The sequence below is a fragment of the Punctularia strigosozonata genome (genome assembly GCF_000264995.1).
Source record: "Punctularia strigosozonata HHB-11173 SS5 unplaced genomic scaffold PUNSTscaffold_18, whole genome shotgun sequence".
NCBI classification, from domain to species: Eukaryota; Fungi; Basidiomycota; class Agaricomycetes; order Corticiales; family Punctulariaceae; genus Punctularia; species Punctularia strigosozonata.
The window spans coordinates 262494-289580 of NW_006767450.1; the positions used below are offsets into that span (position 1 = coordinate 262494).

The 27087-nt window shown below is 59.4% G+C and overlaps 9 protein-coding genes across 9 annotated transcripts; 3 read left to right on the forward strand and 6 right to left on the reverse strand.

Moving 5' to 3' along the window:
* Positions 1-1169: 1169 nt before the first annotated feature.
* PUNSTDRAFT_138698 (uncharacterized protein) lies at positions 1170-1752 on the reverse strand (the record flags this gene model as incomplete). Its single annotated transcript, XM_007388384.1, has 2 exons — positions 1170-1312; positions 1413-1752. The coding sequence occupies 2 exons, from the start codon at positions 1750-1752 to the stop codon at positions 1170-1172; spliced, it is 483 nt and encodes a 160-aa protein (XP_007388446.1).
* A 2523-nt stretch (positions 1753-4275) lies between these two features.
* PUNSTDRAFT_128382 (alpha/beta-hydrolase) lies at positions 4276-6405 on the forward strand (the record flags this gene model as incomplete). The annotated part of the gene is made up of 11 exons (XM_007388385.1): positions 4276-4476; positions 4529-4747; positions 4806-4934; positions 4988-5089; positions 5148-5169; positions 5222-5293; positions 5354-5435; positions 5485-5701; positions 5770-6067; positions 6128-6279; positions 6355-6405. 11 exons carry the CDS (start codon positions 4276-4278, stop codon positions 6403-6405), a joined length of 1545 nt encoding a protein of 514 aa, XP_007388447.1.
* A 379-nt stretch (positions 6406-6784) lies between these two features.
* Positions 6785-7829, reverse strand: PUNSTDRAFT_138700 (SNO glutamine amidotransferase; the record flags this gene model as incomplete). The annotated part of the gene is made up of 6 exons (XM_007388386.1): positions 6785-6886; positions 6952-7104; positions 7164-7247; positions 7307-7509; positions 7577-7711; positions 7775-7829. The coding sequence occupies 6 exons, from the start codon at positions 7827-7829 to the stop codon at positions 6785-6787; spliced, it is 732 nt and encodes a 243-aa protein (XP_007388448.1).
* A 300-nt stretch (positions 7830-8129) lies between these two features.
* On the reverse strand, positions 8130-9604 carry PUNSTDRAFT_108429 (uncharacterized protein; the record flags this gene model as incomplete). The annotated part of the gene is made up of 3 exons (XM_007388387.1): positions 8130-8731; positions 8792-9296; positions 9345-9604. 3 exons carry the CDS (start codon positions 9602-9604, stop codon positions 8249-8251), a joined length of 1248 nt encoding a protein of 415 aa, XP_007388449.1. The 3' UTR covers positions 8130-8248.
* Positions 9605-12775: 3171 nt separating this feature from the next.
* PUNSTDRAFT_146545 (uncharacterized protein) lies at positions 12776-13749 on the reverse strand (the record flags this gene model as incomplete). The annotated part of the gene is made up of 3 exons (XM_007388388.1): positions 12776-13359; positions 13420-13537; positions 13593-13749. The coding sequence occupies 3 exons, from the start codon at positions 13747-13749 to the stop codon at positions 13326-13328; spliced, it is 309 nt and encodes a 102-aa protein (XP_007388450.1). The 3' UTR covers positions 12776-13325.
* A 530-nt stretch (positions 13750-14279) lies between these two features.
* Positions 14280-16642, forward strand: PUNSTDRAFT_146546 (uncharacterized protein; the record flags this gene model as incomplete). Its single annotated transcript, XM_007388389.1, has 11 exons — positions 14280-14457; positions 14518-14660; positions 14732-14919; positions 14977-15017; positions 15070-15172; positions 15231-15338; positions 15392-15441; positions 15499-15946; positions 16011-16057; positions 16115-16375; positions 16431-16642. 11 exons carry the CDS (start codon positions 14280-14282, stop codon positions 16559-16561), a joined length of 1698 nt encoding a protein of 565 aa, XP_007388451.1. The 3' UTR covers positions 16562-16642.
* Positions 16643-16674: 32 nt separating this feature from the next.
* PUNSTDRAFT_108432 (AAA-domain-containing protein) lies at positions 16675-22159 on the reverse strand. The gene is made up of 8 exons (XM_007388390.1): positions 20405-22159; positions 20090-20339; positions 19864-20037; positions 19218-19805; positions 18949-19158; positions 18736-18890; positions 18148-18681; positions 16675-18096 (listed from the first exon to the last, which is right to left on the reverse strand). The coding sequence occupies exons 1-8, from the start codon at positions 21632-21634 to the stop codon at positions 16744-16746; spliced, it is 4494 nt and encodes a 1497-aa protein (XP_007388452.1). The 5' UTR covers positions 21635-22159; the 3' UTR covers positions 16675-16743.
* Positions 22160-22409: 250 nt separating this feature from the next.
* PUNSTDRAFT_146548 (uncharacterized protein) lies at positions 22410-24257 on the reverse strand (the record flags this gene model as incomplete). The annotated part of the gene is made up of 4 exons (XM_007388391.1): positions 22410-23472; positions 23526-23856; positions 23913-23959; positions 24017-24257. Coding segments are annotated over 4 exons (1682 nt in total), but the record flags the coding sequence as incomplete, so codon positions are not given.
* A 182-nt stretch (positions 24258-24439) lies between these two features.
* PUNSTDRAFT_108433 (uncharacterized protein) lies at positions 24440-27004 on the forward strand (the record flags this gene model as incomplete). The annotated part of the gene is made up of 9 exons (XM_007388392.1): positions 24440-24596; positions 24654-24762; positions 24815-24929; positions 24987-25039; positions 25097-25707; positions 25767-26111; positions 26171-26424; positions 26487-26714; positions 26792-27004. The coding sequence occupies exons 1-9, from the start codon at positions 24485-24487 to the stop codon at positions 27002-27004; spliced, it is 2040 nt and encodes a 679-aa protein (XP_007388454.1). The 5' UTR covers positions 24440-24484.
* Positions 27005-27087: the final 83 nt, after the last annotated feature.

Consider the following 27087-nt stretch of genomic DNA (forward strand, 5'->3'; position numbering starts at 1 on the left):
GAACTATGGACCATGTGGAATAAGGAGTTATCGGAACTATGAACCATGTGGAACTGTCAATCGTAAGGACGGAGCATATGGTTATGAAGCTGATAATCGGAGGTAGAATAAGTCCGAAGGGAATATCAAACCGTTAAAGGCATATCGATCGTGAACGTCGGAGTTGAATCCGTTATGACTCGAGAACTACCGGGACGTTGAGTCGCCGGAGGACTATTCATGTGATAACGTAGGTCCGGTACCGGAGCTGCTACTCCGATGGCAGACAACCCGGAACGACCGGAGCTATCGTACTTGGCCCGGTTATGGCCCAAGATCCGACACGTGACAACAAGGCAGGGAGGCAACTGAGTATATATACGAAGATACGAAGGGAAGTACACATACCTGTCGCACAAGGCAGGGAGGCAACTGAGAGAACAAGTCTGGGTTGCTCCCTGGTGCGACAGGCGACTATATAGTAGATGAGTAATCCATCAGCGCAACGAAAGATGGTCCAATGAGAGAAGGGGAGGGTCCTCGGGCACCCGACACGTGACCGGTGGAGCGGCGTAGGGAGGCCGCGCGGGGTGCGGAGGCCCTAGGAGCGCCGAGCGACGGAACGAAATAGGGGAGATGCCAAAAGGAGGGCGCGGGAGAGCGTGACCGAATAGGGAGACGAAAGTATTAGGGGAAATGAACAAAATGGGACAGAAGCGGAAGCAGAAAGGAGAACAGTGAGACATGAGGCAGGTGTGGGAGCCATGCCCTGACAGGCTGGTACTCATGTAGTACAGGCATTTGGATGTTGTTCAACAGGGTTGCTTGTCAGCCATTTCTCGAGCTTCCAGGATTGCATCTTCTCTTCGACAACTCAAGCTACGACAACTCCTGCTCATTCCCAGCTACAATCAAACTACTTTGCAAGGGCTTTACACATCTGCAGATTCCTCATGAGGTTATATTTGACAACACCTATGGTATACAGCAAGTAGGAGATGGGTATTCGTTATTGTCGTCTCGTACCGAGCCGTGAGAATCCATTTCCTAGCCAACGCAAAGAACTGGCACGATAGAGTGTCACTTCCTTGCACTATAGAATGTCCTATGCAGACGAGGATCACCAATCCAGAATCCATAGCATGTGATCCTCCGGATGTCCTAGGTTCTCCGACGGCTTGCTGGCTGCCCTAATGAGGGTTCGCAACGCCAACACGAGCACGGCGGAGTTGTGCCGTCGGCGTCCCTCGAACATCGAGCACAAGGGCATCGATTAGCGGGATCCATATCCCCGTAACTCCAAACGATCGAGTTGAGAGTGGACGGGCAGTGCCTGCGAATCATTTGGATGAGGAAGGGGCCAATCTCTGGAAACATCCTTGCTGAAGATTCCAAGGGAAGTGCATAGATGCAGTCCAGCTCCCTTTCCGTACAGAAGATGACGATATGTCTGTGAGGCGGAAGCGGTCCCTCGCTCGATGGTGTTTCGAACAGCATCAATCGCAGCAGCAGCATCGATAGATCAGGATGAGGTGGCATGAAGTAGATATCCGTGTGGCGGATGTTCGCGAGGACTTCTTCCGCATCGGAACCGCTGCAGACGTAGATCTGACCGTGCGCTGGGTCTACGGGTTCCTCGCTCATGTCCCAGCGACGCATCTCCTCCAACCGATTAGATCTGTAGAAGTTGACCCGCTTGTAGCGCTCCTCGATATCCTGATAGCCAGGAAACGAGAGTTGCAGGTAACGGCGCAGGTAGTCGCCTATATCCATGGCTTGCGGAGCTCCCCACCCCGCGACGATCACGGCCTTTCGACCATCACATAGAATGGGAATGAGTTCGGGAAAGTTCGAGTCGCGTGGGCTGGGATGAGGTTTGCAGGCTAGGAAGACAAGAGTAGTGTTGCGCATAGTACCGGACGGTGAGGTAGCGGCTGTAGGTAGGTAGTAGGTAGTATTAACCGGCGCGGTCCCAATACCGGAACAGCCGGGCCCCAGGGCCTCGCACTAGTGGCGAGCCGGGACACCCTGGTCTACACGGTTCCCGTCCGCTCTATGAGCCAACACACCGCTTCGACCAGAGTGTGCATAATTACATGAATGTGTATCGTACTGTATGCCCTACTCCAGGTCTGTCCTACCCCAGAGTCCTGACCTCTTCAGGCCCCTACCTGCGCTGTAGTCGATCCATGTCGGCGCACTAAAAACCCAGCCACTAAAACCCAGTGGGAAAAAAGTGGTTGGGGAAAAGCATCCTCGATAGACTGAGCAACATAGGTATATGTCAATCATTGGCTTTCATAAGCGAGGCAGGGGATGCCATCACCAGCGCGGTCTCGCAACAGGCCGAGAGGCGGGGTCAGGGAGAGCCCAGACGGAACAGGCTCCCGGAGGCGGAGCGAGGAATGCCATCGCCGGCGCGATCTCGCAACAGGCCGAGAAGCGGGGTCAGGGAGAGCCCAGACGGAACAAGCTCCGGGGCGGAGCAGGGAATGCCATCGCCGGCGCGATCTCGCAACAGGCCGAGAGGAGGGGTCAGGGAGAGCCCAGACGGAACATGCTCCCGGAGGCGGAGCAGGGGATGCCATCGCCGGCGCGATCTCGCAACAGGCCGAGAGGCGGGGTCAGGGAGAGCCCAATTGGAAGGCGAAGCGGGGCCAATGCGACAAGGCTCAACGCGGGATGCGGAGCAGACCGAGTCACGCTTGCGAGGTGCAGAGCGGGTGGGCGTGGTCCTGGCTCGCTCAAGGCGGAGCATTCAACGTAGCAAGCCTCGCGCACAAGGCGGAAGTCTAAGGGAGAGCTCAACGCGCAAGGCTGAGCAGACAGGTAGACGCGGGGAAGATGCGTCACGTGACCGATGTAGATGGAGCGGATGTTCGAAGTTTGGCGGGGCGGAGGCGACAAGGGGTCACAGAAATGCAATGGTCGTGGAATGAAGTGAAGCTAATGGGAGGATATGATATGACTTGAATGTCTTCGTTGGATGTCTTCATCGGAGGGAGGAAGGGTGCGTCCGTGGTCGCGGTCCAACGGTGGTCCAAGGCAAGTGTAGGATATCCACCGCAAAGCGACAGGGGGGCATCGTCTCCCGGCTTGAAAGGACTGATGTTCAATCAAGAGATAACGGTTCTTGCAACAGGCGAGACCAGGTTTGAATGTGGTCTGGCGCTCGATGCGAGAAGGGAGCCGACAGGGGCGCCAGTGAGTGTAGCAACATCCGACCCGCCGTTGGTGCATCCATCGCAGGAAGTCTTGGAAATCACCTCCCTTGCGTTGCGTATCGTAGGGAAGGTCCGTGGAGTGGAACAAGCGAGGTGAATATCGGAATCTATGACGGAAATTGGGAAAGCGGTGCGTTTATGAAGCTGCGGTCGTGCCGGTGAACGTACAGTATGAGTGACCGGACCGCAATCACCGAAGACCGAATTGACGCCCGCTGACCTCCGCGGCTGACGTTCTTGCTCGTCCGCGTCTACTGTCACTGTGCACTGAGCTTCAGGCCCAGGACTCTTACAATTCGGGAGATGTCTGCTCGTTTATCCGCTTGCTCATGTTCCTTATTCTCTCTACTAGCCTACCATAACTTACGGTTTATGACAAGTTTCCGCTCATGGCTGTCGTTGTCGTCAAGCAAGTTGCGATGGTATGCGGGAAGGCAATGGAGGCATACACCCTGCGCTTGGTGCGATATAGCCTAGCCGCTCTCTGGAATCCCCCTTCATGGATCATCCTAAACTACACACCCCACGGTTATGACATACGTGGTCTCTTAACACGGTCGTACCTCAAGACATCCTCAAGACCGAGTACAGAAGACTACCAGTGATCGGCTCGCCGAACGGCGTGTCAGGGAAGCTCCGTGCGAGCCGGGTAGCTGAAATGGTCCCGCGTGCCATGCACTGTGCCGCGCTTCCCGGCTTCGGGAACCCCTTCATCGTATGCCGCGACAACCATAGCTATCGCAGTCTTTCCCCGACAATTGCACATATTCAAGTCGTAACTATGGCCTGATACGCCCATGACCGCTTTTTCCGCCGCCTTTTGTGAAGTGAAATCTCGATTCGTGGCGCTCATATGGACAGCGCGGGACGGATATCATCTGCGCTTTCTGCGAGAAAGCAAAACGACCTCAAGCCAGGGCGCACAAAAACCGAAGGGCGCGCCGCGTGGTGCGCCCGGAACATTACCTATTCTTAGCGCGAGCCTGCGGAGCTTTGCTTCTTTCTAGGACCACTACAAAATCTGGTGCACTTGGCTGCTCCTACTCCTCACTGGACCTTCGCCTCGACAAACATGCTACGACCGTGTTACATCCTTAACCTCGCCCTTCTGGGCCTGGCGCTCCTCGCCGGCACTCAAGCGCGCCGAATGACCAAGCGCGACATGCACGCTCGTCAGGCTGAGGCCGCCAAGCGGTTCGGTATACCCAACTTGCAAGGTCGTGCGGCGCATACTGGCGTGCAAAACATCACATTCAGCAACCCTCGCGCGTCCGTAAGTCCGAGTGTATCCATTTCCACGGTCGACGTTTGAACGATGACTGTAGGAATTCTGGGTCGACGGCACTGCGATCCCCGAGGTTGACTTCGACATCGGGCCATCCTGGTCGGGACTTCTGCCTATCAGCTCGGACCCGAAAGAGACTCGCAAATTGTTCTTCTGGTTCTTCCCCCCTGGCCCTCAGGGAAGCCTCGACGACCTCATCTTCTGGACCAATGGTGGGCCTGGGTGCTCGTCTCTCGAGGGTCTCTTGCAAGAAAATGGGGTAGATCGCTTCACGGTGCCTGCATCATGCTTTTACGTTGACGGCTTTGCCTCGTTAGCCTTTTTCATGGTCATGGGGTCAGGCTATACCGACCGTCAACCAATGGAGCTGGACGAATCTTTCTAGTATTCTCTTCGTCGAACAACCCGTAGGCACGGGCTTCTCGCAGGGGACACCCAACATCACCGTTCGTTCTGGACCTCTTCGGTTTTCTTTTCTGCATGCACTAATCCTCAGCAGAACGAAGATCAGCTCGCCGAACAGCTTGTTGGGTTCTTCCAACAGTTCCTCGAGGTCTTCTCCGAGCTGAAGGGCAAGAAGTTCTACCTTAGTGGCGAGAGCGTGAGCTCCACACCCGCTCATATCAGAATCGCGATGGTTGACATGAAAGATTCAACAGTACGCCGGAACATACATACCATGTACGCTCCCTTTCGAAACAGTTAGAGATCTTGAGTTTCATATCGGTGTCAGATATCGCCAACTTTATCTACGAGAACCCGGGCACACTGGATCTGGACCTTCAAGGCTTCTACATTTCGGATCGTCAGTACTTTCAACGGGAATCGCATAATCACGATCTGACTTGTGTTGATCTGCACGCAGCCTCGCTTTCTTTCGACATCGTGCAGGAGCAGATCCCGGCCGTCAACTTCGTCCACAAATACGAAAATGTCTTCGCGTTCAAGTACGCCTCATTGACAACCATTTCACGTCGGCGACTAACGTCCTTCCAGCCAAACCTTCATGGCCGAGCTCGATTCGATCGCCGCGACATGCAACTACTCGGACTACTTCGAGAAGCACGTCACCTTCCCGCCCAAGGGTCTCTTGCCATTCCCCACCGGCACGTCTTCGTCCCGCACGGCGCGCGGATGTGACGTCTGGGATATGATCTTCGACGCCGCGCTCGCCACCAACCCCGCGTTCAACATCTACCGCATTTTCGACACCGTAAGACCCTGCTTCCCTTCCCACTACGATCCGTGCTCGCTAACTTCGGTCCTTCCTCGGACGCACAGTACCCGATCCTCTGGGACGTGCTCGGCTTCCCGGGCTCCTTCCCGCAAACGCAACTCTCCCCGCTCTACTTTGACCGCGCGGACGTGAAGGCTGCGATCCACGCGCCTGCCAACGTCGATTGGACCGAGTGCTCGAACGAGTCCGTCTTCGGCCGTGGCGGCGATCAGAGCCTCCCGCCTGCGTTCACCGTCCTGCCGAACGCGATCGAGAAGAGCCAGCGGAGCGTGATCGTGCACGGTCTCGCGGATTTCATCCTCATCGCCGAGGGCACGCGCATCGTGCTCCAGAACATGACCTGTGAGTGGGCGCACTGACGAAGGCCAGTAAAAGGAGGACGCTTACGGACGTTACGGGTAGGGAACGGCTTGCAAGGCTTCCAGACCCCGATCCAGAACGACAGCTTCATCGTCGACGGCGTCGGCGCCGTCGGCACCGCGCACCAAGAGCGGGGACTGACGTACTACGAGGTTGAGCAGTCCGGCCACATGGTGCCCCAGTTCGTGCCTTGGGTTAGTCTCCTCCCTCCACCCCCGTAGGTTGTCGTCCGCGTTCACTGACGCCACTTCTTGTTTCTTTGGGTACAGGCCGCGTTCCAAGCCATGCAGTTCCTCCTTGGCTTCCGCTCGACACCATGATTAGCAAAGGGAAAAACGTTACGTCGGAGTGAGGTGAAATACCGAGAATAGACGGGTATTCGTGCGCGAATCGTGTATAGATCGTCGGCCCCACGTAATCTGACGATATCGGGACCGATCGCGACACAGGTTCCCGGCGAAGAATGAGGTGCGCGTGGATATGCGCCATGCGTCAACAGACGGAGCACGCTCGCCGAACTGATGCGCATCCATCTGTGGACGGATGTTCACATTGAATACATAAATTAGACATGCGGCTGCGTCTATATGTCGCGTATCGTCCCGTCATTCAATTGTCTGTCTAAGGATGGTGCCCGCAGGGTCAAGCAGCGATGTAGGGAAAATCGTAACATGCTCCGATGAGTCCATATATTACTGGCTATTGTCGGAGGGAAGGCAGCACGCATTCTCGCAAAAAGTATTCATGGAAGCGGTTGTCGTTGGTCAGCTCGGGGTGGAACGTCGTAACCATGTGTCGTCCCTGACGTGAGGCAACTATGAGCGGGAGAACCCCAAGGCGGCGGAGAATGGCGGCGTGGCACGCACCTGTCTGAGGGCAACGATGGTCCTCGGATCGCGTGGATCTGTGTCGTCCTCCTCCTCGAGCGCGGGATCGCCCGTGCGGGGCAGGTGGTCCGCAGGCAAGCGCGAAATGATTTGGATGGGATGTTCGGGTGTCGGCGATACTGACAGAATGACCTGGTGGGTACACGATGTGAGTGACGGCCTGACCACCGAGTCGGAAACCGGCAACATACGGGTGCACGAATGAAAACACCAGTGAACGGCCGATCAGCTTCCTTCAAGTCGTCGGACAACAGCGGCGCCTCAAATGACTCGATCTGCGTCGCGCATCGTTAGACGGATAGCGTGGTATTCCCATTGAAGACGCAGACCGCACCTGCGATCCCCAGCCGTTACGCGCTATCGAGATGTTCACGCCGCCGAGCAGCTCCTGGCCGCCCTTTTTCGTACCCTCCGCCCTCTCGGAAAGCAAAATCGCACCGGCGCAGGTACCCCACACGGGCCGCTGCCGTCGTATAAAGTCTCGAAGGGGTTCGAGCAGCCCGGCCAATCTCGCGAGAAGAGCGATCGTGGTCGACTCTGCCAACGCAAGATCCGACGATGAGCCGATGCGATAGCCCTACGGAGCGGGGTGGCGACTACTGACCTCCGCCCGGGATAATCAACGCGTCGCATCGCTGGAGATCGTCCGGTACGCGGACGAGCTCGATCTTGATCTTGTGCCCCCCCATCGGCAGCTTTTTGAGTATCACCTGGTGCTCCGCGAATGCCCCCTGCAAAGCTGGATACAGATGGATACAGGTCAGCACACCAAGCGCTGCCGCGCTCAGAGTCAAAGGCGTACCCAATATACCGATGGTGACCACATCCTCGGGGGGCTTGGGTATGCGCTCGGCCATAGCTACGCGTTTGCAGACCTCGAGCAGAGAGAGGGGCGGGCAAAGAAGGAGCTGCCGGATTTGGCAAGGCTCCTAAGAAGCTAGGGGGCTGCTCGCAGGCTGGCGAGAGTATCAGTACGGCCGGCCCGGGAGCGTTCATTAGCCATCGTATCCGGCCGCCGCCCAGCGGGATGAGCTACAACGGGATACACGGCAGAGATGGTGGGTACGTTCGAGAACAATGTCTCGAACACGGCGACGGACTAGGCGTGCTACCACGTGGTAAACCTGCCGCTCAAACGACGAAGCATGGTGAAGTGTATGTGAGAGTATTTCTGTGATACTGCAGGGGGAACATCGCGGGAAATGAAGTTTGTACAACATACATCGTGTACAAGCACAGTGAAGTATTGCTGATGATACAATCCTAGCCACCCAACTCATTGCGAAGACCCAATGCTGATGTTCGTGCCCGTGCCACCAGAGAGCCCCATACCAATCGACTGCCTAAGTAGGAGCTCGACCCTCTCCCGGTCCGAGCGCAAGTTCCTAAACTCCTCCTTCCACCGGTACTCCCGCTCCTCGAAGATGCGCCCCAGCAGGCCCAAGCTGCCCATCGAGGCCTCCAGCGCGCGCCGAAGGTCTGCCTCGCGGTCGGTCTCGGCAACCGTCGAGGAGCCGTCCGACGATGATGCTGCCGCGAACCGCATGCGGTCGGAAAGGGTCGGCACTTGCGAGCGTGAGACCCGACGGGAGCTCGCGATCTGGTTGAACGAATGCCGCATGTGGGATAGCGCAGGCGAGTGCAACAGCGACGGGTCACGCCGGATGGAGCGCGAGGTGATCGCGTGCAGCTTGGTCGAGTGCGATGGTGACGCCAGCAGGACGAGCGTGGCGTCTGTCTGGCGATCCAATTCCTGGAACTGTAAGACCAAACAAAGAGATCAGCTCGCGATCGCGTGTGCGGACGTTGCGATACCCACCGCTTGTAGGAGATTCTCCCACTTGGCCGCCCATCGCCGCCGTCGTTTCTCAATGCTGGTGATATAGCTCGGATGGAACTCGAGATCCAGCAGATCTTCTTCCGCGTCATCCTCCTCATCGACCCACTCGCCGGCTTCGTCCCCGTGCACGCCGTTCACCCACCGCCCCTCCTCCGGCACGTACTCCTGGTATACCCCGTTCCCGTTCCGAACCTCGTCCTCGTGCTCCTCCTCTCCCGCGGTGCTCGTCTCCTCCCCATCGCTCAACTCTGGCGACGTATCCCTCGGCTGAGTGCTCTCCACCCTCGGCGGCGGCTTCACCTTCCCGCGCTTCACGCCATTACCGCCCGCGCCGTGCCCGTTGGCGCGCAGGTTCACGCTCCGCTCCCGCCGCCTCAGCCCGCGCCCGACCATACTCGGCAGCGGCAGCGGCACGGGCTCGTGGCTCGGACTGCTCCGCAGACTCATGCTCGTCATCAGCTGCCGCCCGCCCGCGGCCACTCCGCTCGCACCTGGCGCGAGCCCACCGCCACCGAGCGCAGCCGCGGCGTACGCGCCGTTCTGCAGGAACGCCCAGGGATTGTACCCGGGGCCGGGGAACGGCGTCGAGGAAGGCGAGAACGTCGAGTCCGTCATCGCGCCCGCGTTGTTGAGCGCGTACATCTGCATCTGCAGCGCGAGCTGCTCGTGGATCGAGGCCGGATCGAGCTGCGCGGGGTCGTACACGCTCCCCTCGCCCTCCCCTTCGCCCTCGTGTTGTTGCTGTTGCTGCTGCTGCTGCTGCTGTTGCTGCGCGGACGTGGAGTGCTGCATCGCGGCCTGGGCGACGCCGCGCCGGACATGGTTGAACGGGTACGGGTACGGAGATCCAGGCACTGGCATCGGACTGAACGCGGGGAGCGGAACGGGACGCGGCCCGTTGCCCGTGTTGGGCACGCTCGACACCCACGGGCCAGGCGAAGGCGCGGCGGTCTGGCTGTGCGGCGTCGGCGGGATGGGCGCGTCCGGGCGCGCGTGATGGTTCCCCTGCTGGTGCTGCTGGTGGTGCGCGAGGTGCTGCGTCTGGAGCATGTGCTGGTGCTGGAGATAGCTCAGGTAGGCCGCGGTCGGGTGCTCGTACAGGCTGCGCAGGTCGTCACTGAACATCTGCGCCGACTGCGACGGCGGCGGCGGGGAGTAGGGCAGCTCCGGGACGTGCTGAGGTAGTAGGTGTTGCTGCGGTTGTGGCTGCTGGGGCTGGTTCCGCTCGCCGTCGCGCAGCTTGTCGAGCGTCGTCGTCTGGAAGATGCTCGGATCGAATCCCGGCATACCCAACCGATCCGTCGCGCCGACGCGCGGTTTGGCCCGTACCGTATGTTGAGCGTACGCCTGCTGCTGTTGTTGAATATACCGCTGCTGCTGCGCCTGTGCGCGCGCCGCATCCGGGTCGGGCAGGTCCGCCGTCGGCGAGCGCGGCGTGAACCCGTCATCTTCGCTGCTCTTGTGGGGCGACAGGCCTTCGTCTTCATCTTCGTCGTCCGGTTCGTGAAGCGTCTCCTCGTCATCCAGCTCCGTCTCCCGCGCTCGCTCCCGCTCCCGCTCGCGGGACGCTTCCCGGCTCGCACGTCCGTGCCCGTACCGCCCCGCCTCCGCCTCTGGAGACGGCGTCCTCGCCTGGTCCACATCATGCTCGTGTTCGTCCTCCGCCTCCTGCAACGGCAGAGCCCGGTCCGGTGTCCGCGCATGATGTTGCTGCTGCTGAGCCGGATGCTGGTGCAGCGGCGGCGTATGCGTTTGGTGCGCAAGGCGCGCGCTCGACGGCGGCGTGCCACGGATCCCACGCTCCTGGCCGTCCGCAGCCACCGTCGTCGTCTTGCGCAAGCCAGACGGCGTCCCGACGCGGTTGTATCCCTGCTGCGCCGGTACGTACTCGGCGTACGCGGCCGTGTGCTCCCCGGGGGAGCCGAGCGGCGTCGCGTACGCGGGCGACTGCCGCTCCGGCGTGCGCGGGAGGTGGACCTGCTGCGGAAGCGGCTTCGCCGCCGCCGCCGCCGCCGCCTTCGGAGACTCGCGCTCCGCGCGCTCGCGGAGGGTGTTGCGCCGGCCGATAGAGGCCATCGCCGGCGGCAGCTCGCGCGGCGGGCTGCTCGACTCGAACGCGGCGTACGGAGGACCGGCGCCGGCGCTGCCCGGGACCTGGCTCGATTGCGGGGGCGAGGATTGCGCGACGATCTTGTTGCTCGTGGCGCCGCCCGCGTAGGCGACGCCGCCCATGCCGGGCTCCGGGACCTGCGCGCCCGGCCAGCCGGCGGCGTCGTCGAGGTGGTCGAGATCGAGGTGCTGCTGCGTGAGGAAGCGAGGCGGGGCCGGGCGCGCGATAGGGCGGGCGTAGACCTGCTCGTGGATGTTGGGCTGCGAGAGCGAGTGCTGTGGCGGCGGCGGGGGCTGGGGCGCCTGCTGCTGCTGCTGCTGCTGTTGCTGGGCTTGCTGTTGGACTTGTTGGGAGCGGATGGACATGGAGATGGCGGAGAGGTTCGGTTGGCTTTGCGTCTGCGCGTGGCCGTAGGGGTGGGCGGGTATGCTGGTCGTCGTGGGCGGCGGCGGCGGAGACGCGAGCATCGAGCGATCGAGCTCGTGCGGCGGCGAGGCGTTGCTGTTCCCGTTGGCCGGGTTGCCGCCCTGGGGCGGTGGGATGCCGATCCCGGAAGCGGGGGAGCCCGATCGGAGCGAGCCGATGGACGCGGTCGGGCTGCTGCCCTGCGCAGAGCCCTGGACGACGAGCGGGACGCCGCTGCCGGCGAAGACCTGGCCGACGGAGGGGATCATGGGCATCGAGGCGGCCTTGACGGTGCGCGGCTGGCGCTGGCGATCGCTGTACGTCGGCGAGGGCGACTGCTCGCGCTGCTGCATCGCGCCGATCATGGCTGCTGTGAACGGGTGTGGGATCAGCGATCGAGAACAGAACGCGGATCGGGGACACCGACGAAAGGGTCGAGAAGGGGCAGACAGGAGTGGGAGCGCGGTGTGAAGAAGGAGAGGTGCGGAGTGGGAAGATGGCCAAGGTTTGGACGAAAGGTGAGGCCACCCGGTGTGCCAGGCCGGGCTTGCCTGAAGAGGAGGGGCCGAGGAAGGGCAGGAACATACCTTGGCCGGCGGGTTTTCGGTTCCGCTGTTGCTGTTGCTGTTGCTGCTGGGGCTGGACGGACATCATCGTCGCACGCGCGGATCCTCCGGTGCCGGTCTATTCCTGTTGGTGCAGACGCGGTTGTGCGATAGGACGTGGGGGGCGTCGTTAGAGCTGGTCGTGCTGGTCGTAGGGCGGGTCGATGTGCGCAATCGCAGCGATCGCGTGGGCGGATGGTGCTTTTGAACGTTCGTGGTGACTCGAGGAAAGAAAGACGAAAGGGATATAGTCCCGCCCCGTCGCGCGGTTCCAACGTGTACAAGGGCGGCGGCGCTGGGACAACGAGGCCACAGCCGGGCCCACGCTGATTGGGGAGCAGCCTCGAGGCGGAGAACAAGGTTGCGCTGTGCATCAGAAAGACGCGGTCGGTCCCCTTCGCCGTCGGACATTTCTCATCTGCCGGCTGCGTTGATAGACAGATAATCTTTGTTCTGTCCGCGAGATGAATTCATTTCGACGGTCGCCAGACAAAGGCACAACGGAGGTCATGATCAACATTCGCGAGGTGAATGCCATGCGAGCGACCGTCCCAAACAGGAAATCGGGAACAGCGGGTTTGCTCGCGACCTTGTTCTGCAGCTGCTCGCCGCTTCGCCCGCGCAACGTACACTCGTAGAATGAAACCTCCTGGAGGAATGCAGCGCACGATCTCCCCTCGGTCCGGCATGACGCACGCTCGTACATCGTATTGCTCGCCTCGAAGCGCCTTTCGCAGGCTCATATCGCAATGCGTCCCTCGATAACGCTTCATCGGGCTTCAGAAACGTGTTCCGGGGCACATCAGGCGACGCAGGGGCTTCATTCTCACTTCTGCAATGAATCATATCCACCTCCATCCCTCCGACATGAAGCATGCCCTCCTCCCTTCTTTCCCCTGTATCAACTCGCACGGGCCACTGTCGTAATCCTGACGGTCTGTTTGGTCAAGTAGCTGCGCCGCTGCCAAACGCACACTCAATACGAGAGGCAGGTAGTCGAGGTTTCGATTCGTGGATCAAACAGCCCGCACCATTGCACCGTTCTCCACTGCGTCACACGCTCTGGGCATGAATGTCGCTGTGGATATTATCATTCCGGTGGTACGTGCGGTGGCGGCGGTGGTACAGGTCCTTCTTCAGGGGGTACTGTTGGTCAGAGGACAGGCGACCGAAGGCTCAACGCGTCCTCGACATGCGATATGTTTATCTTCATTGTCCGATTTCCTTGGTTGGCCAGGTGTAAGCGACAGTCGAGGGAGGTAGAGCACCGATAGGCGCTTAGGCACGTGCGCGTGCGTCAGAAGCGGAGCCTGGACCAATCGCAGAAATGCGGAGCGCCAAAATGACTCGCTGATTTAAAGGACCTTGCGATCAACGCCCGGTAAGCTCTCTTTTACTTCTCATCCTCCTCATCCTCCTCCTCCTCCCTGACTAGCGCGTTATATCAGGTTCGGCCATCGATATACCACCGGCTCCCTTGAAATCACCGATCCCTTTCGAAGACGTTCAGAACGGAGGCCTCGGTCATCTTCAGTACTGTCTCTTCAACGAGAGAATGGTGCAAGCTTTTGACGGGTCGTCCTCTCCGGTCTTCCTTCCCTTGTGCTGGTTGCCTCTTTCAGCGCTTGCTACGGAACTTCGGTTGCCAATGGCCACTTACAATATCGCTGGTTGGCCTTCACGCAAACGCTAGTTGTTCCGGCCCCAGCACTGAGCGTGCCCACCAGGCTGAAACCCCCTCCACTCTCGTGGGCATCCCTCCTCGTCAACTTGTCGCTCGTCGTTATCATGCGCCATGGCCGCCGGATGCCAAGCATATCTCCCCACGATCGATGGTGCCATATGCTCGTGCTGCTATCGATTAGTGATCGCCCTTGTCAGCTCGGAATCGCGGCTCTGATTCGCACTTTTCTGGAACATGCTCCGTCCTCCCTACGGCGCTCCGTTTATCCACCACTTGATCCTGCACGCGGACAATGGACGGAGGTGGTTGGAGACGGCTAGCTTTGCTCCTCGCTCGAGACGGCCGAGCTACAAAAACTATTGACGCAGGAGATCCCATTATACTACGAACGCTACTTGGTACCGATTCTCCGTGAACGTGCAAATGAGATAGGCATTATCACCGTCATCAAACAGGTCAGCGAGCCGTCGTTTCTGAGTTCGGTTGTTCGTTTTGTGCGTAAGTCGGTCCGGCTCCCTGCGTAGCTGGACGAATTGAGTACCGTGAGGATAAAAGCTTTATCACGCCCAATCGTTTCCGCTGGAATCAACATCGGCCCCTCTTCCTCCCGCTCACCACAACACCTTTCGCCCCGTGTACCATCCACTCACACAACGCAAGATGATGTCCATGGGCTCCGGTGCGTCCGGTTCGCGGGCAGACTCCGTTCTCGCCTGCGCGCTAGGAAACAACAACGGCACGTACCCGAACGGTACAAAGGGCGCCGGCTCTTGGCTGTTCGGACATTACGTGCCCACCTCGGCCGAGCTCACACTATGCCAGGAGTATCATGATCCTTGGGGTAAGCTCAGCATTCCTGGAGCGTACTGGTGTCGTTTGACAATCCTCTCGTCAACACCAGCGGGGACCGTCAAGTACGGACACTGGACGATATGGTTCATCATCTGCTTCGTCGCGTTTTTCTCCTGGACGGGCAGCCATCGACGCATCGAGTTGACATCTAGGCAAGTACTAACCCCCTCGGCGGTCAAAGCCAGTCTCATCGTTCTGATCCGGACGCCACACGCAGCTCCTCTCTGTCACTGATCCCACCTCGGCCGCGGGCTCTCCTCAAGGGCGTGTTGCTCACTAAATTCCGGTACCTGCCGCCTTGCGGCCCCTTGACGCTCATGATCGTTTTCTTCGCTTTTACCATGGGCTATGTATGGGGCTTTAGGCCGTGCTATCGTCCTCCCAACTTCGGTAGCAGCCCTCTTGGCTTGCGCTCCGAGTGGGCGGCGACAGCGACCATGCCTTTCATCTAGTCAGTACCGCGATACAATCATTTACTGTCGGACCTCACAGATAGGCATCACAACAGCGCTTTCGGCACTAGGGTCAACTTCGTTGGTTATGTCACCAGTGAGCCCGCAACGCTTGCCTCCACCACCCGCGCTTACCGTTTATAAATCAGACAAACCTCTGCACACTATGCGATCGTTCCACGTGTGGGCTGGGTGGTTTTGCCTCTTCATGAGCATCGTGCACACCGTCGCCATGTTCATTCGTGCGAATAGGTAGGTATCTCTTCGCGTCCAGAATTTCCTACTTTGTCGTTGATCAGGGAGTAAACAGGCAAGCGCCGCTTTGGTATACTATGAAGACCAACGCAGAATACAGCAATGGGTTTTGGGCGTTGATTCCGCTCATCTGGTTGACACTCATGTCGTTGGACATCGTCAAGTACGCATCGTTTACATTTCTCCCTTCCACAGCCTTATTGTGAGATTACGCAGGAACGCTTGCTACGAAGTCTTCTACATCTTGCATTGGCTGGCAGCCTCCAGTAAGCTTTGACTACCAAGCAAACATCCCCCGGAGCCAGTTGCTTGCGATGATAAAGTGTTCTTGGCCGGGATGTTCTTTCATTGCGGGAATACCCTGGACTCCTGGGCATACTGCTGGGCAACCTTGGCTCTGTGGGCAGCGGCCCTCCTCCTCCGACATGGTGTTATCCTCTTCCGGACCCGACTGCTCACCCGTCTCGACTCGGCTACAGTCCATGTCGCAGGGAACAGGGCCGTCATGATCAGCGTACGAACGCGCACGCGCTGGACGCCAGGCCAACACGTCTACCTCCGTTTCGTTTCGCTGCAGTCGTGGGCCACGCATCCCTTCACCGTCGCGTCCTTGCCCGATGACGAGTCGGGTCTGGTGGTGCTCGCCCGGGCTCACACGGGAATGACAGGCCGCCTGCTCGCGAGAGCGCAAACGAGCTCTGCCCAAACGTGGACGGGACGTGTCATCATCGACGGTCCGTACGGCGGAGAGACGTTCCTGGGAGTGCGACTGTGCGACGCGGCGCTCCTCATCGGCTGTCTTGCCACTCGTTCGGGCTCTTCTTGCGGACGACAGCAGCTTCTGCGCCGAGGTCAAACTAATCTGGGTCGTGCGACAAAGTGGTAAGATAACATACCCACCTTAACCCCGGTGCAGCACGTTGACCATCTTCCTGGCAGATGATCTCGCTTGGTTTGCGCAAGAGATTCGGGACGTGTTGGACGCGTCGGATGCGAACAAGAACCTCGAAGTCTTTGTCATGCTGTTCATCAGCAACACGTGTCCCGTCAGCCAAGAGAGCGATAGCGATATGGAACGCAAGGGAGAGCGATCCGAGGTTGGGCTCTACGAGCGTTGCAAGCCAGTGTACGGCCGTCCCAACATCGGCGACCTGGTCCGCGATGTGTCTTCGAAGACGGTCGGGCGTTTGGGTATTGCATGTGAGCCTCTCTCAGTAGTCGTCCTGGGGCGAAAAAAGAATTGACGCCATCCAAGCTTGCGGCCCACACTCCATGCTGTCCGATGCCCGTGCTGCGGCGGTTGCCACCAACCTCGCCGTCGCACGGAACGACAAGGTCTGCACCGTGTCGGAGGTAGAGTTCTATGCCGAATCCTTCGAGATGTGATCTAGACGATGTTTATACGGCGTAACTGTTTTCATGAGTTACCCAAGGCGTTCGTGCGCCATGTCGATCCATTTGCGTCCGATGCCATCATGTATTATCAAGCAAGAGGTTTGTTAAATTACAGACATTGTTACAGTATTTACACGCTGCGATAAATATGATAGACATCGACGTGAGAATGGTTATATTGGTGAAGCAGCATCCACTGCGAGGTCATTCACATATTCCAATGCAGTCTCCGTGAGTTCTTGGATCAAGCCGGCGCGATTCCAGTCGGATCGATGTCGCCAGATGATCCCCAGGCAGGTCGCCCGCAGTTGCTCCAGCTCCTCGATGGCCAGTGATTCCGTCTTCGTAACGAGCGTCGTCTTCAGCGTTTCTACCTGAGCGTCGTCGATCACGAAATCTGGCAAAGGCGTCGGCTCTCGTTCGACCTCCATGGGCGCCTGAGAGGGCTCGGGCTCGGGCTCGGTGGTAGCGGCGCTGTCGTCTGTGGACTCTGCCTGTGGCAATTCGACAGCCTCTTGACCTGGTATGGGATGGACAGGAAGGGTGGATGAAGACGGTATGATGCCTGGTGCTGGGAAGGCATGCACGGCAGGTGCCATCTCCACCGGGCTCGTGGGGTTAAGTAGCGACGATATAGACGCGGAAGGTTGGGGCATGAACGTCGGCATAGCGAACGGATCATCATTTTGTTGAGAATGTGTGGGTATCGTTGGCGGCGGAGCCACCTCCGAGAGCGATTGCTGGAGTGATGGAAGCGGTTCGACGGCTTGCATGTCCTCCGCAAACCGAACGCCGTTAGCCCGCAACGGGCCCAGCAGATCAAGGTCATCTGGGCTGCCCATCCTGGACCGCTTGGCGGAAGGTCCAGTAGAACCCTCCGAGCCGGAAGCCTGAGAGTCGCCAGCTCCATCGCCTGATCGCTGCCTCTTTAACCTCCGTTCGATGAGGACCGGATCCGTCATTTCAACCTCTAGTTGCTGCCCATTGTGTCGCGAACTCCGCCTAGTGCCGAGCGCGGGTGCCAGGCCGTTCGCCTCCCTGCCCTTCTCCTTCTCCCGTTCTCGCTTCCACTCGTCCCTCCGTTTCCGCTCTCGCTGGGCCATCCGCTCGCATTCCAGCCGCATCTGCGGGTCGAAGTCGTGCATGCTGACCTCAGCGGCAGTGTACATGGCCTGAGCTTTGTACAGTCGCTCCGGATCTTCGTGGACCATGACCTCTGCGTTGTGCACGATCTTTCCGATGTCATCTAGAAACTCGCCAGGTGTTAGGTAGCGGTTCTTGTAGAGTTCGTGGTGTATGCGCTCCAAATCCATATCAAACAACCTGGGCCGTATCTGGACCTGAGCCTGTTCCTGGAGAACGCCGTCGATCTCGATTTGCACGATCGGCAGTTGAGACTGTGACGCTTCGGCGAACCCGTTAACATGCACGTCTCCATTCACAGGCTGAGGCACAGCGAGCGCTTGCTCGGGTTCCGGGACGACCTCTTGTGTGCCAGGTTCGCCCATGCTGAGATCATACTCCTCCTACAAAAAGGGTGTGAGGCTGAGCACACGTTCAACTTTGAGCGCACTTACCCCTGCCCTCTTAGTAAACCGCTTGAACTTGCGCTTCAGTTCCGTGAGGATAGGACCGAGACGGAACTTGAGCAGCGTGATCGTCCTCTGGTCGTGCTCCTCTTGAACGGCCAACTCGGCTGCACTGGGCTGCCTGGGCTCCGGTGGCGGGGCGACGGGTAGCTCTTCCAGCACTCGCTTCTTCCGCTTGATGCCATCCGGGAACTGGTTCGGGGGACGATAGATGTCCTTGATCAACCCCTCGAAGAATCGTTCCCGTTGGGAGGCACTCGGCGCTTGGAGCAGCACCCTGTTCTCCTTCGTGGGTCCGAACCATGCTCGAACATCACGGGGTAGTGACGCAAAGGAGCCGTCGACGACCGCAAGGAGCAGGATCGGATCCGTTGGCGCGAGCGTGTCCAGCATGGCACGGACCGTGGAACGTGCGGTCTCGGTGACTGCAGCACACCATCCGACGAGGGAGGGTATGTACACGACCGACGGCTGATTCCGCTTTGCCTCCAGGAACAATTGGACGATAGCAGCTTCCGTCGTCTATAAGAAGCGAGATGATCAACCGATGGTTATAACGACGACCATACGACGTACCCGCGTCGAGTCGCCCATGAGGTTCCCGAGATCAAGGCTCTGAACGTGATATCCCTCGAGGTGATGAAGAACAGCAGCGCCGACAAAGCTCTGTCCCATGCCCGGAGCGCCATGTAGTACCACCCTCGGCCGGTACACTCGCAGCGTCTCCATCGCTAGGCATCCCTCAGTAATCAGCCGTGGGCTTCACGGTCAAGCACAAGGCGAACGTACATTGCAGCATGAGCTCGCGCTCCAACGCGCCCTCCTGGCTCTCGTCCTCCCACTCCGCCTCCTCGAGCGCAGTCCGCTTCTTACTGACTGGCATCACTTTGTCCACCACGCCCTTAGCACGTTCGAGGGCATCTTCCAACAATGGCACGAGCTGTGTTGGTAGCGGCGCCGCAGCTGTGGATGCAGATCTCGCAGACGACGGCACGAGCTCTAAGAACATCTTGTCAGCAATCTTGTCGCAGGAAACCGGCGCCACGATAAACACATACTCTTCACGGCGATCATGAAGTCCCTCAGCTCGACCCCGATCGTCTCCGGTTTGAGCAGTAGCCTATCCGTCGACTTGTATATCTGTGGATACCGCCTCTGCACCGAGTTCAACGCCGCCTCCGTACACAGCGCCCTCAAGTCCGCACCCCCATATCCCTTCGTCAGCCGGGCAAGCCCCCTCACCCGCTCCTCGCCCTCCTCGCCCTCCCACCCTTCCCACTTCTTCGTCATGATCCTCAATATCCGCTCGCGCGCGGGCAAGCTCGGCAGCGGGAAGTAGAACTCGCGGTCGAAGCGACCCGGGCGGCGCAAGGCGGGGTCGACGGCGTCTGGACGGTTAGTGGCGCCAATGACGACGACCTGGCCGCGGCCGTCCATGCCATCCATAAGTGCAAGGAGAGTGGAGACGATCGACGCATGGACCTGATCCTGTTTCGAGGATCGGACGGGCGCGAGGCCGTCGATCTCATCGAAGAAGATGATCGACGGCTGCGAGTTCTTCGCTTCTTCGAAGAGGAGGCGTAGCTGGCGTTCGGCCTCGCCAACCCATTTGGAAAGACAGTCGGCGCCTTTACGCATGAAGAATGCTAAGAGCGAAAATGTATCAGAGTTTGAAGGGAGAGATATGGAAGGATGGACACGTACAGATGCCCTTGCCGTTTGAGCGACAGCTGGCGGCGAGTGCACGCGCTAGAAGGGTCTTGCCCGTCCCCGGTGGACCATGGAACAGCACGCCCCTCGGCGGCGTTAAGCCGAAACGTTGGAATACCTCGGGGTACAGGAGCGGTAATAGGGTCATCTCCTTCAACGAGTTGATGTCTGGAGGCAGCATCAGTTCCGACCGCATAGGTTCGGGGGATGAAGGACGCACGATCGTCCAGACCGCCAACCTCGTCGAACGTGACGTTCTGATTCACTCCGAGAGGATCCGCATCGGCGAGGGCGGCGTCGCCCAATTTGCCCAGGTTGCTCGGCGTGCCGGCGGCAGCCGCCAGATCTCCTGCAAACAGCCCGCCTCCGCCCGCAGCAGCGCCCGCTCCCCCTGCAAAGACCGCACCCGAACCTGCGCCTGCAACGCCGAGGCCGAACGGTTTTCGGGGTGTACGCGCATAATCCGAGTCCTGTTACCGCGGTACGTCGTCAGTCCCGGAGAGACAGGAGAACGTCGGAGATTGCATATACGCACCGAGTCGTCGCCGGCGGGCACGAAACCTCGCATCCATCGATCGAGCTCCGCCCCCGTCGCGCTCCATCCCGGACCCTTCCTCCCTCCGCCACGCTTCGCCGGCCGTTTCGGAGGCGGCGGCGCCTTCAGCTCCTCGAGCGGGGGTGGAATCGCGTAGTTGACCTTTTGCTTCTTGCGGAGGCGGTAAGGACGGCCTCCAGCATCGACGCCCTCGTCATCACCGCCAACCTCGTCATCGCCTCCACCGACGATGACGTCCCCGTCCGCGTCCTCCTCGCCGTACGCATCGTCGTCGTCGTGCGGCTCGGACGGGTCCGTCGGCGGCGCGTTCTCGAACGACGCGTCCGCGTCCTCGTCCGCGTCGCTGCTCGGTCGGTCGACGTAGCCGTCGTCCTCCTGCAAGCGGCGCGCGCTCGACCGCGTGCGCCGCATCGACGTAGCGGCGGGCGCGGGGGCTGGCGCTGGCCGGGTCCGCGTTAGCCTGCCCGACGAGCGCGTAGCGCGCCCGCCCGCCGTCTTGTCGCTCCCGCCGCTCGAGCGACTGCCCGCCCGTCCGCCGTCCCCGCCTCGCGCACGCAGCGAGTATCGCGGTCCATCCGCCTCTGCCTCCGCCTCTGCCGATACCTTCGGCGTACCGCTACCCTCATCGTCGCTCTGTATCAATCTCACTCCTCCTCTCGATTTCGCGGCCCCGCCTTTCTTCGTCGCGGGACGCCGCGGTTGCATGCCCGCCTCGAGCTCCTCTTCGAACATGTCGTCGGTGTCGCTCTCCTGGTAGTTCTTCTTGGTGACGGGCCGCCCACTGCGCGTTCGGCTCATCACCGGCGGCTGTTCCTCGTCTTCTTGTTTGTGCGGGATGTCGTCTTCGTCCATGTGATGGGACGAGTTGGAGCCATTGTACTCGGACCCCGATGGTCCGCTCTGGCTCTGCTCGCCTACGCTTTGGCGGTGGCGTGCCGCGCGTCGCGTCTCAGGCATGTCTGGAACGGTCTCGAGATGTGTTGGATGGTGAGCGGGTGAAGTGTGGGGCGGCGGGAGGCGGATGGTGAGCCGATTGGGCGTGACGTGGTTCGGCGCCGGGGCTGGGTGAGTGTATGCGGGCTCGGGGATCGGTTGGGGAGCTTGGTCGGTGCTGAGAAGGACGTCTTGCAGCGTCGGCGGCGCGACGGTGTGGCGAGGCGAGAGGGGCTGGAGAGGCAGGAATGTCCACTGGTTCCCGTCGTCTTGCATCGCAGGGCCGTTACGCCCCGTCGTCTGTGTTTTTCGTCTTTGTCCTAGATGTTCGGTGGCCGGGCGCTAAGGCAGGCGGTGGCCGCGGCGGTGTTGGTCGTGGTGGAAGGACAAGCGCAAGCGCGTGACCGAGCGTGACGGTGTCACGCCGACCCCGATGTTCTCCTCCTCGCCCCCGCGCTTTGCCCGGGCAGTGGCAAGTCCCGGCGCGGCTTCAGTCGAAATGTACGACGCGGTTTCGATCGGCTGTTCGTTGCTGTTACGAAGCGTCGAAGGTGGATGGTAGAACGCATAGGCGTTGAGGCGGGTATAGCGCCCGCAACGACCGCAAGCAACCTCCACCTTCACATCACCATCTCCTCCACCAGCTCCTCATCCCGTCGACCCAGACCCTGCCATCCGTGCACGCAATTCGTTGGATTCCACCCATCTCGAAGTCTGCGAAAACGTCCAAAATCCAGGGGAAATCGCCGGAAAACCAGGATAGTTGCGGCACCCCGTCGTCCGGGAGGCAGGTCGAGGTCGATGTACGGGAAGGAAGAGACGTTTGTACGCACGAAACGTGTTGCCTTGGTCGTGCGTTCCGTGTTTACCTGCCGCCTCGAGTGCCTCCTTCCTAATCCGGAAGGTCGCGGTATACTCCCACGCTCGAATACGTTCAGTAGATAGGTCGCGAATATATTCACCGAACGCTCGTCCGGTATTTGGAGCATTATAATATGACGCAAGGGAGCCGGAGAGACCCGCGCAGCTACTAGGAAGCATTGACTGCAAATTACAGCGTCACAATCCTCCAGCCCTCCTCGATACACTTCCTCCACTCCACCCATAGTTCCTCGCCCTCCGCATCTGCCCCCTCCTCCACTTCCTCCGGCCTCAAGACCTGTCTCACCACTACCTCACCCGTAGCCTCCTCGTTGGACACGACGCGGCCCAGATGTACCAAGTTCTCGGGCGTGAACGTCCGCGGGTCGAGCGCGAGCGCCATCCACCCGACGAGCTGTCCGACGGCCAGCAACTTCTGGTCCAGCGCCTGCGCAAACGTCTCCCAGCCAGACTCCACGCGGCTCCAGTCGATGTCTCCAGCGCCACCTCCCTCTTCCCCTTCCTCAACGCCGTAGTCCAGCGTGATCGCCTGCACGTCCCGTTCCTCTTCCTCCTCATGCTGTTCTTCTCGCCAGTGAGGCTGCACTAGCCGGTCCCGTGCCTTCTTCTTGCCCTTGCCCCTCTTGCCGTGGTTCACGTCCGCCTCGACGTCGACGCTCGTCACAAACACGTTAGGCGGCACCTGTCCCATCGCTTGGAGTTCAGACGGCGGGACAAGTCGCGGCAAAGCATGGGTCTGCGCGTTCGACGACGCAGCCGCAGAGCTCTGTGCAGGCGCGCTCGCGGACGCAGACGTGGATGCGTTCTTCCCTTCCACACCATCGCTGCGCCCTTCGGACGTGGCCCCAAACACGATTTTGGCGGGCGCAGAAATCGCCGCTTGCTTGAACCCCTTCCTCTTGTTTTTGTTGCTCAGAGACGACATCATGAACGGCCCCGCGCCGGTGAGAGGTTTCACGGGTGCTCGCTGCGGCGCCGAAGACGGGCCCGCGACGGGTTCAGTAGGTAGTGGAGCGGGAGTGCTGCTTGCGCTGAGAGGTAGAGCGGTGGACGCCAGGCTCGGCAAGGGGGCCATAGAGGAGGAGGCACGCTGCGCTTCGCGGTCGTACTGCCGCTTTTTGCGCCTACGCGCGTTCCGGTTCTGCGTCGCGGTACTGCCTTGGCCGGGCGGGACGCTGTATTGTAGTCGGCGCAGGGCGGGAGGTTGGACCAGGGGGTTAGGAGTTGTATGACTGCTCACGTCCGTCGGTGGAGTGTCACATAGGAAACGAGAGGCCGCACGTACTGTGGTTTGATTGTAGCTGTGACGGAATGCGTTGGTCGTGTTTTTGGAGCCTGCTTGGGCTTGGAGGGGGAGACGGTCGGTGCAGACGAAGACGAGCTTGCCGAGCTCGAGCTGCTGTCGCTCTCGGGCTCAGAATCAGAGTCGGAATCGTCAGAATCGGAGTCCTTGCCGTCCGAGTCGGGCGATGGGTCAGAGCTCGAATCGGACTCTGACGAAGAGGAAGAGCTGCTTTGGTGAACGCGTTTGAGGGCGGGCGTGCTCGCAAGTTTCGTGACGGGAGGCGCGTTGTGAGCGGTAGCCGTCTTCGGTCTCTTGCGCACAGGTTCTGTATCTGAAAGAGGTGGTTTGAGCAATGGGTATCTCATTTCTGACTGAAGGAGGATTCACCCTGTTCGTTCGCCTTCCGCTTGAGCGAACGCGTCTTCGATCGTAGACTGTGGTAAGTATGCGTCAGAACAGGCGGTTGATCCGTCATGCGTGAGCGCGCTCACCATATTAGGTCGCCGTCCCTAAGTATGTCAAGAGGACTGTCCTCCAAGAGCTTGAACTCGTCAAGCACGAGTTCGAAGGCGTCCATGGTCAATCCTCCGGCTTTTAACTCCTGGACCCGTTCGTACAAAACGGTCTTGAGGTCCGCAACATCTTCACATTCCTTGGGTACTGGGAGCCATATTCTGAGCGAGACATTAGGAATCTCCGAACTGACCCGTAGACGCGAAGGTAAGGGCATCCGTGAACCTGCGAGAGCGCGAGGAAGATGGTCGGGAGCAAAACGCCAATAGCACGGACCCTGATATAGGGTTAGGTGTTACGCCACGACACCGTCCTGTTTCTGGGTCAGCCGTCTGCCAGCGCACATCCTCGTCTTTGTCTTCGTCCCCGTCCGTGGGTTCACTTGCTTCTCCCCCACCTTTCGTTAATCTCTCTGGGGGAATCGGAACTTGTGAAACTGCGCCACGATGGCGACCTACAACTACGATGAATCGGGCAGCATGGCCCTCTACTTCATCCTCACATTTCTGGCGATCATACTCGTGCCGTTTACCATTTCATCGATATCGCCCTCATCCAGTACGTAGCAACGCCATGCCTTGTACCAAACCGGCACCGATCTATAATTATATTTAGATAAACAACGAGTCGTCACCGGCTGCCAGTGCCAGCCATGTCTCGAGCAACGAGAGCGCGTGCGCAAGCGCGAAAAGGGATCGTCATTCCTGCCAAATCTCAGCGCCAAGTCAGCTAGACCAGTATACTATCAAGGAAGCATGCTGATCGCCGGTCAATAGGGCCATCTTCTTACTACTCGGCTGGACCGTGTTCGGCCTTCTCGCATGGAAGGTGGCAAACACCAAGCTTGACAACAAGCTGTATGACCCATTCGAAATTCTCGGCATCAGCACGGTGAGTCTATGGTTGTTCCCTTGTTGCAACATTTGAGTGCTCATATATTGCGGTCAGGGATCCACAGAAAAGGAGATCAAGTCGCGGTACAAGAAACTCTCCAAGCAATTGTGCGTCCATACACGTTGACATCACTGTATCTCGCTCACGCCGTTTGGCCCAATCAGCCACCCTGACAAGGTGAAGCTCGCCGTGAACGAGACGATCGAGATGGTCGAGGCCCGCTTCGTCGAGATCACGAAGGCTTACAAGTCGCTTACTGACGAAACGATCCGCAAAAACTGGGAGCAGTACGGCAACCCCGACGGCCGGCAGGAGCTCTCTATGGGCATCGCGCTCCCGGTATGGGTCATCGAGGGCAAGAACAACATCTGGGTGCTCGGCCTATACGGCATCGTGTTCGGTGGCGCCCTCCCGATGCTCGTCGGGCGGTGGTGGTTCGGGAACAGGCAGAAGACGAAGGATGGCGTGAACGCGCGGACGGCTGCGGCCTTCTTCAAGAGTCTGAAGGAGGAGAGCGGCATGGAGGACGTTGTGAGCGCCCTCGGCAAAGCGTTCTCATACGAGCCGACCAAGGCCGCGACGGGCAAGAAGAACGCGAACAAGGAGTTGAAGCAACTTGAGAAGCAGATCGAGGAGAAGCTCGGGGCCAAGTGGCTGGAGGTGCGGAAGCTGACAGAGGTGGGAGACAATGTGTTGGACGCGCGGAGACGGGCGCTAGTGTTGCTCTACGCGCACGCCTTGCGGCTGCCGGTTCAGGATTCATCTCTTGTAGCAGGTACGGGGAGATGTAATTCGCCGCCTCATTCAATATTTGCTGACTAGTTATCGATGCAGCCCAAGCCGATGTCCTCCTCCGCACACCGCTCCTCCTCAACGCGCTCCTGACCATATCTATCGCCCGCAATTGGCTCCTCCCGACCCTCAACGTGATGCGCTTGCACGCATACCTCGCTCAAGCGCTTCCCCCCACTCCTTCGTCTGTTGTCACGCCGAAGACGCTGAAGTTTGCGCAACTGCCCAAGATCGAAGAGAATGAAGCCAAGGCTCTAGCACCCACTGCCGACGGACTCGAAGACTTCGTGACCGCGCTCGAGGCTAAGGGTGATGCGCGAGCGGCAGAAGCGAAGAAGGCAGTGGAAAAGTGGGGCAAGTTGGACGTTGTAGACATCGCATTCAAAGGTATCGTGTTCCTCTTACCCAGCTCACACCTTTTGCTAACTTCCGTGCCGTACCAATAGTGATCGGCGAGCGCCTCGTTACCCCGCAAGCAATCGTCTTCCTCGTTGTCAAATTGCGGATAACGCCCCCTGGCCTTGCTGCCGCATCAACTGCCGTTAAGAAGGAAGAGGAGGACGTAGAGGACGTGAAGCGGCGCGTGAAGCTGAACGACGAGAAGGACTACGAGTTCCTGACCGGCAAACGCGACGCGGAGCCGCTACCCGAAGGACAAGAGGACACCGTCGGCTGGGCGCACGCTCCCTATTGGCCTGCGGTACGCGCTTATTCCCAGCATGTCACCTATTGTTCACCAGCTCACATCACCTTTGATACTAGAATCGCAAGCCCTCGTGGTGGCTCGTCCTGGCAGACGACAAGATGAACAAGGTAGTCGTCCCACCAATGCGCATCACCGACGTGCCTCTTGCCAAGCCTGGCGCGGATCGCGATTACCGGTCGTACAAACTGCAGTTCCAGGCGCCACCAAACGTCGGCCTTTACACATGGAAAGTGTACTTTGTCAGCGACACATTCGTGGGCGAGGAGGTGCAACGGGACATTACGGTACGTCGCATTCGTCGTAGTCTTCCCGGATCCATTCCTGGATTGCTGAACGTTGCTTCCGCCCCTCATATCTTTAGCTGAAGATCGACGACCTGTCTGTGTTGTCCGCGGAGGAGCAGGGCGCGGAGGATGAAATATCGGATCCCGATGAGGACACGCTTGCGGGCCAGATGGCGGCATTACGAGGAGGCGCGGTGAAGAAGCGCACGGAGGAGGAGAGCGACGATGAGAGTGGAACGGACGACGATGAAGAGAGCGACGATGATTCCAGCAGTAGCGATAGCGATTGAGGGTTTTGTGTACTGTATCGATCGCCTATATAAACTACTAGCATTCATCGGGTAATTCGCGACAATGCATGGGCGGACTCGCT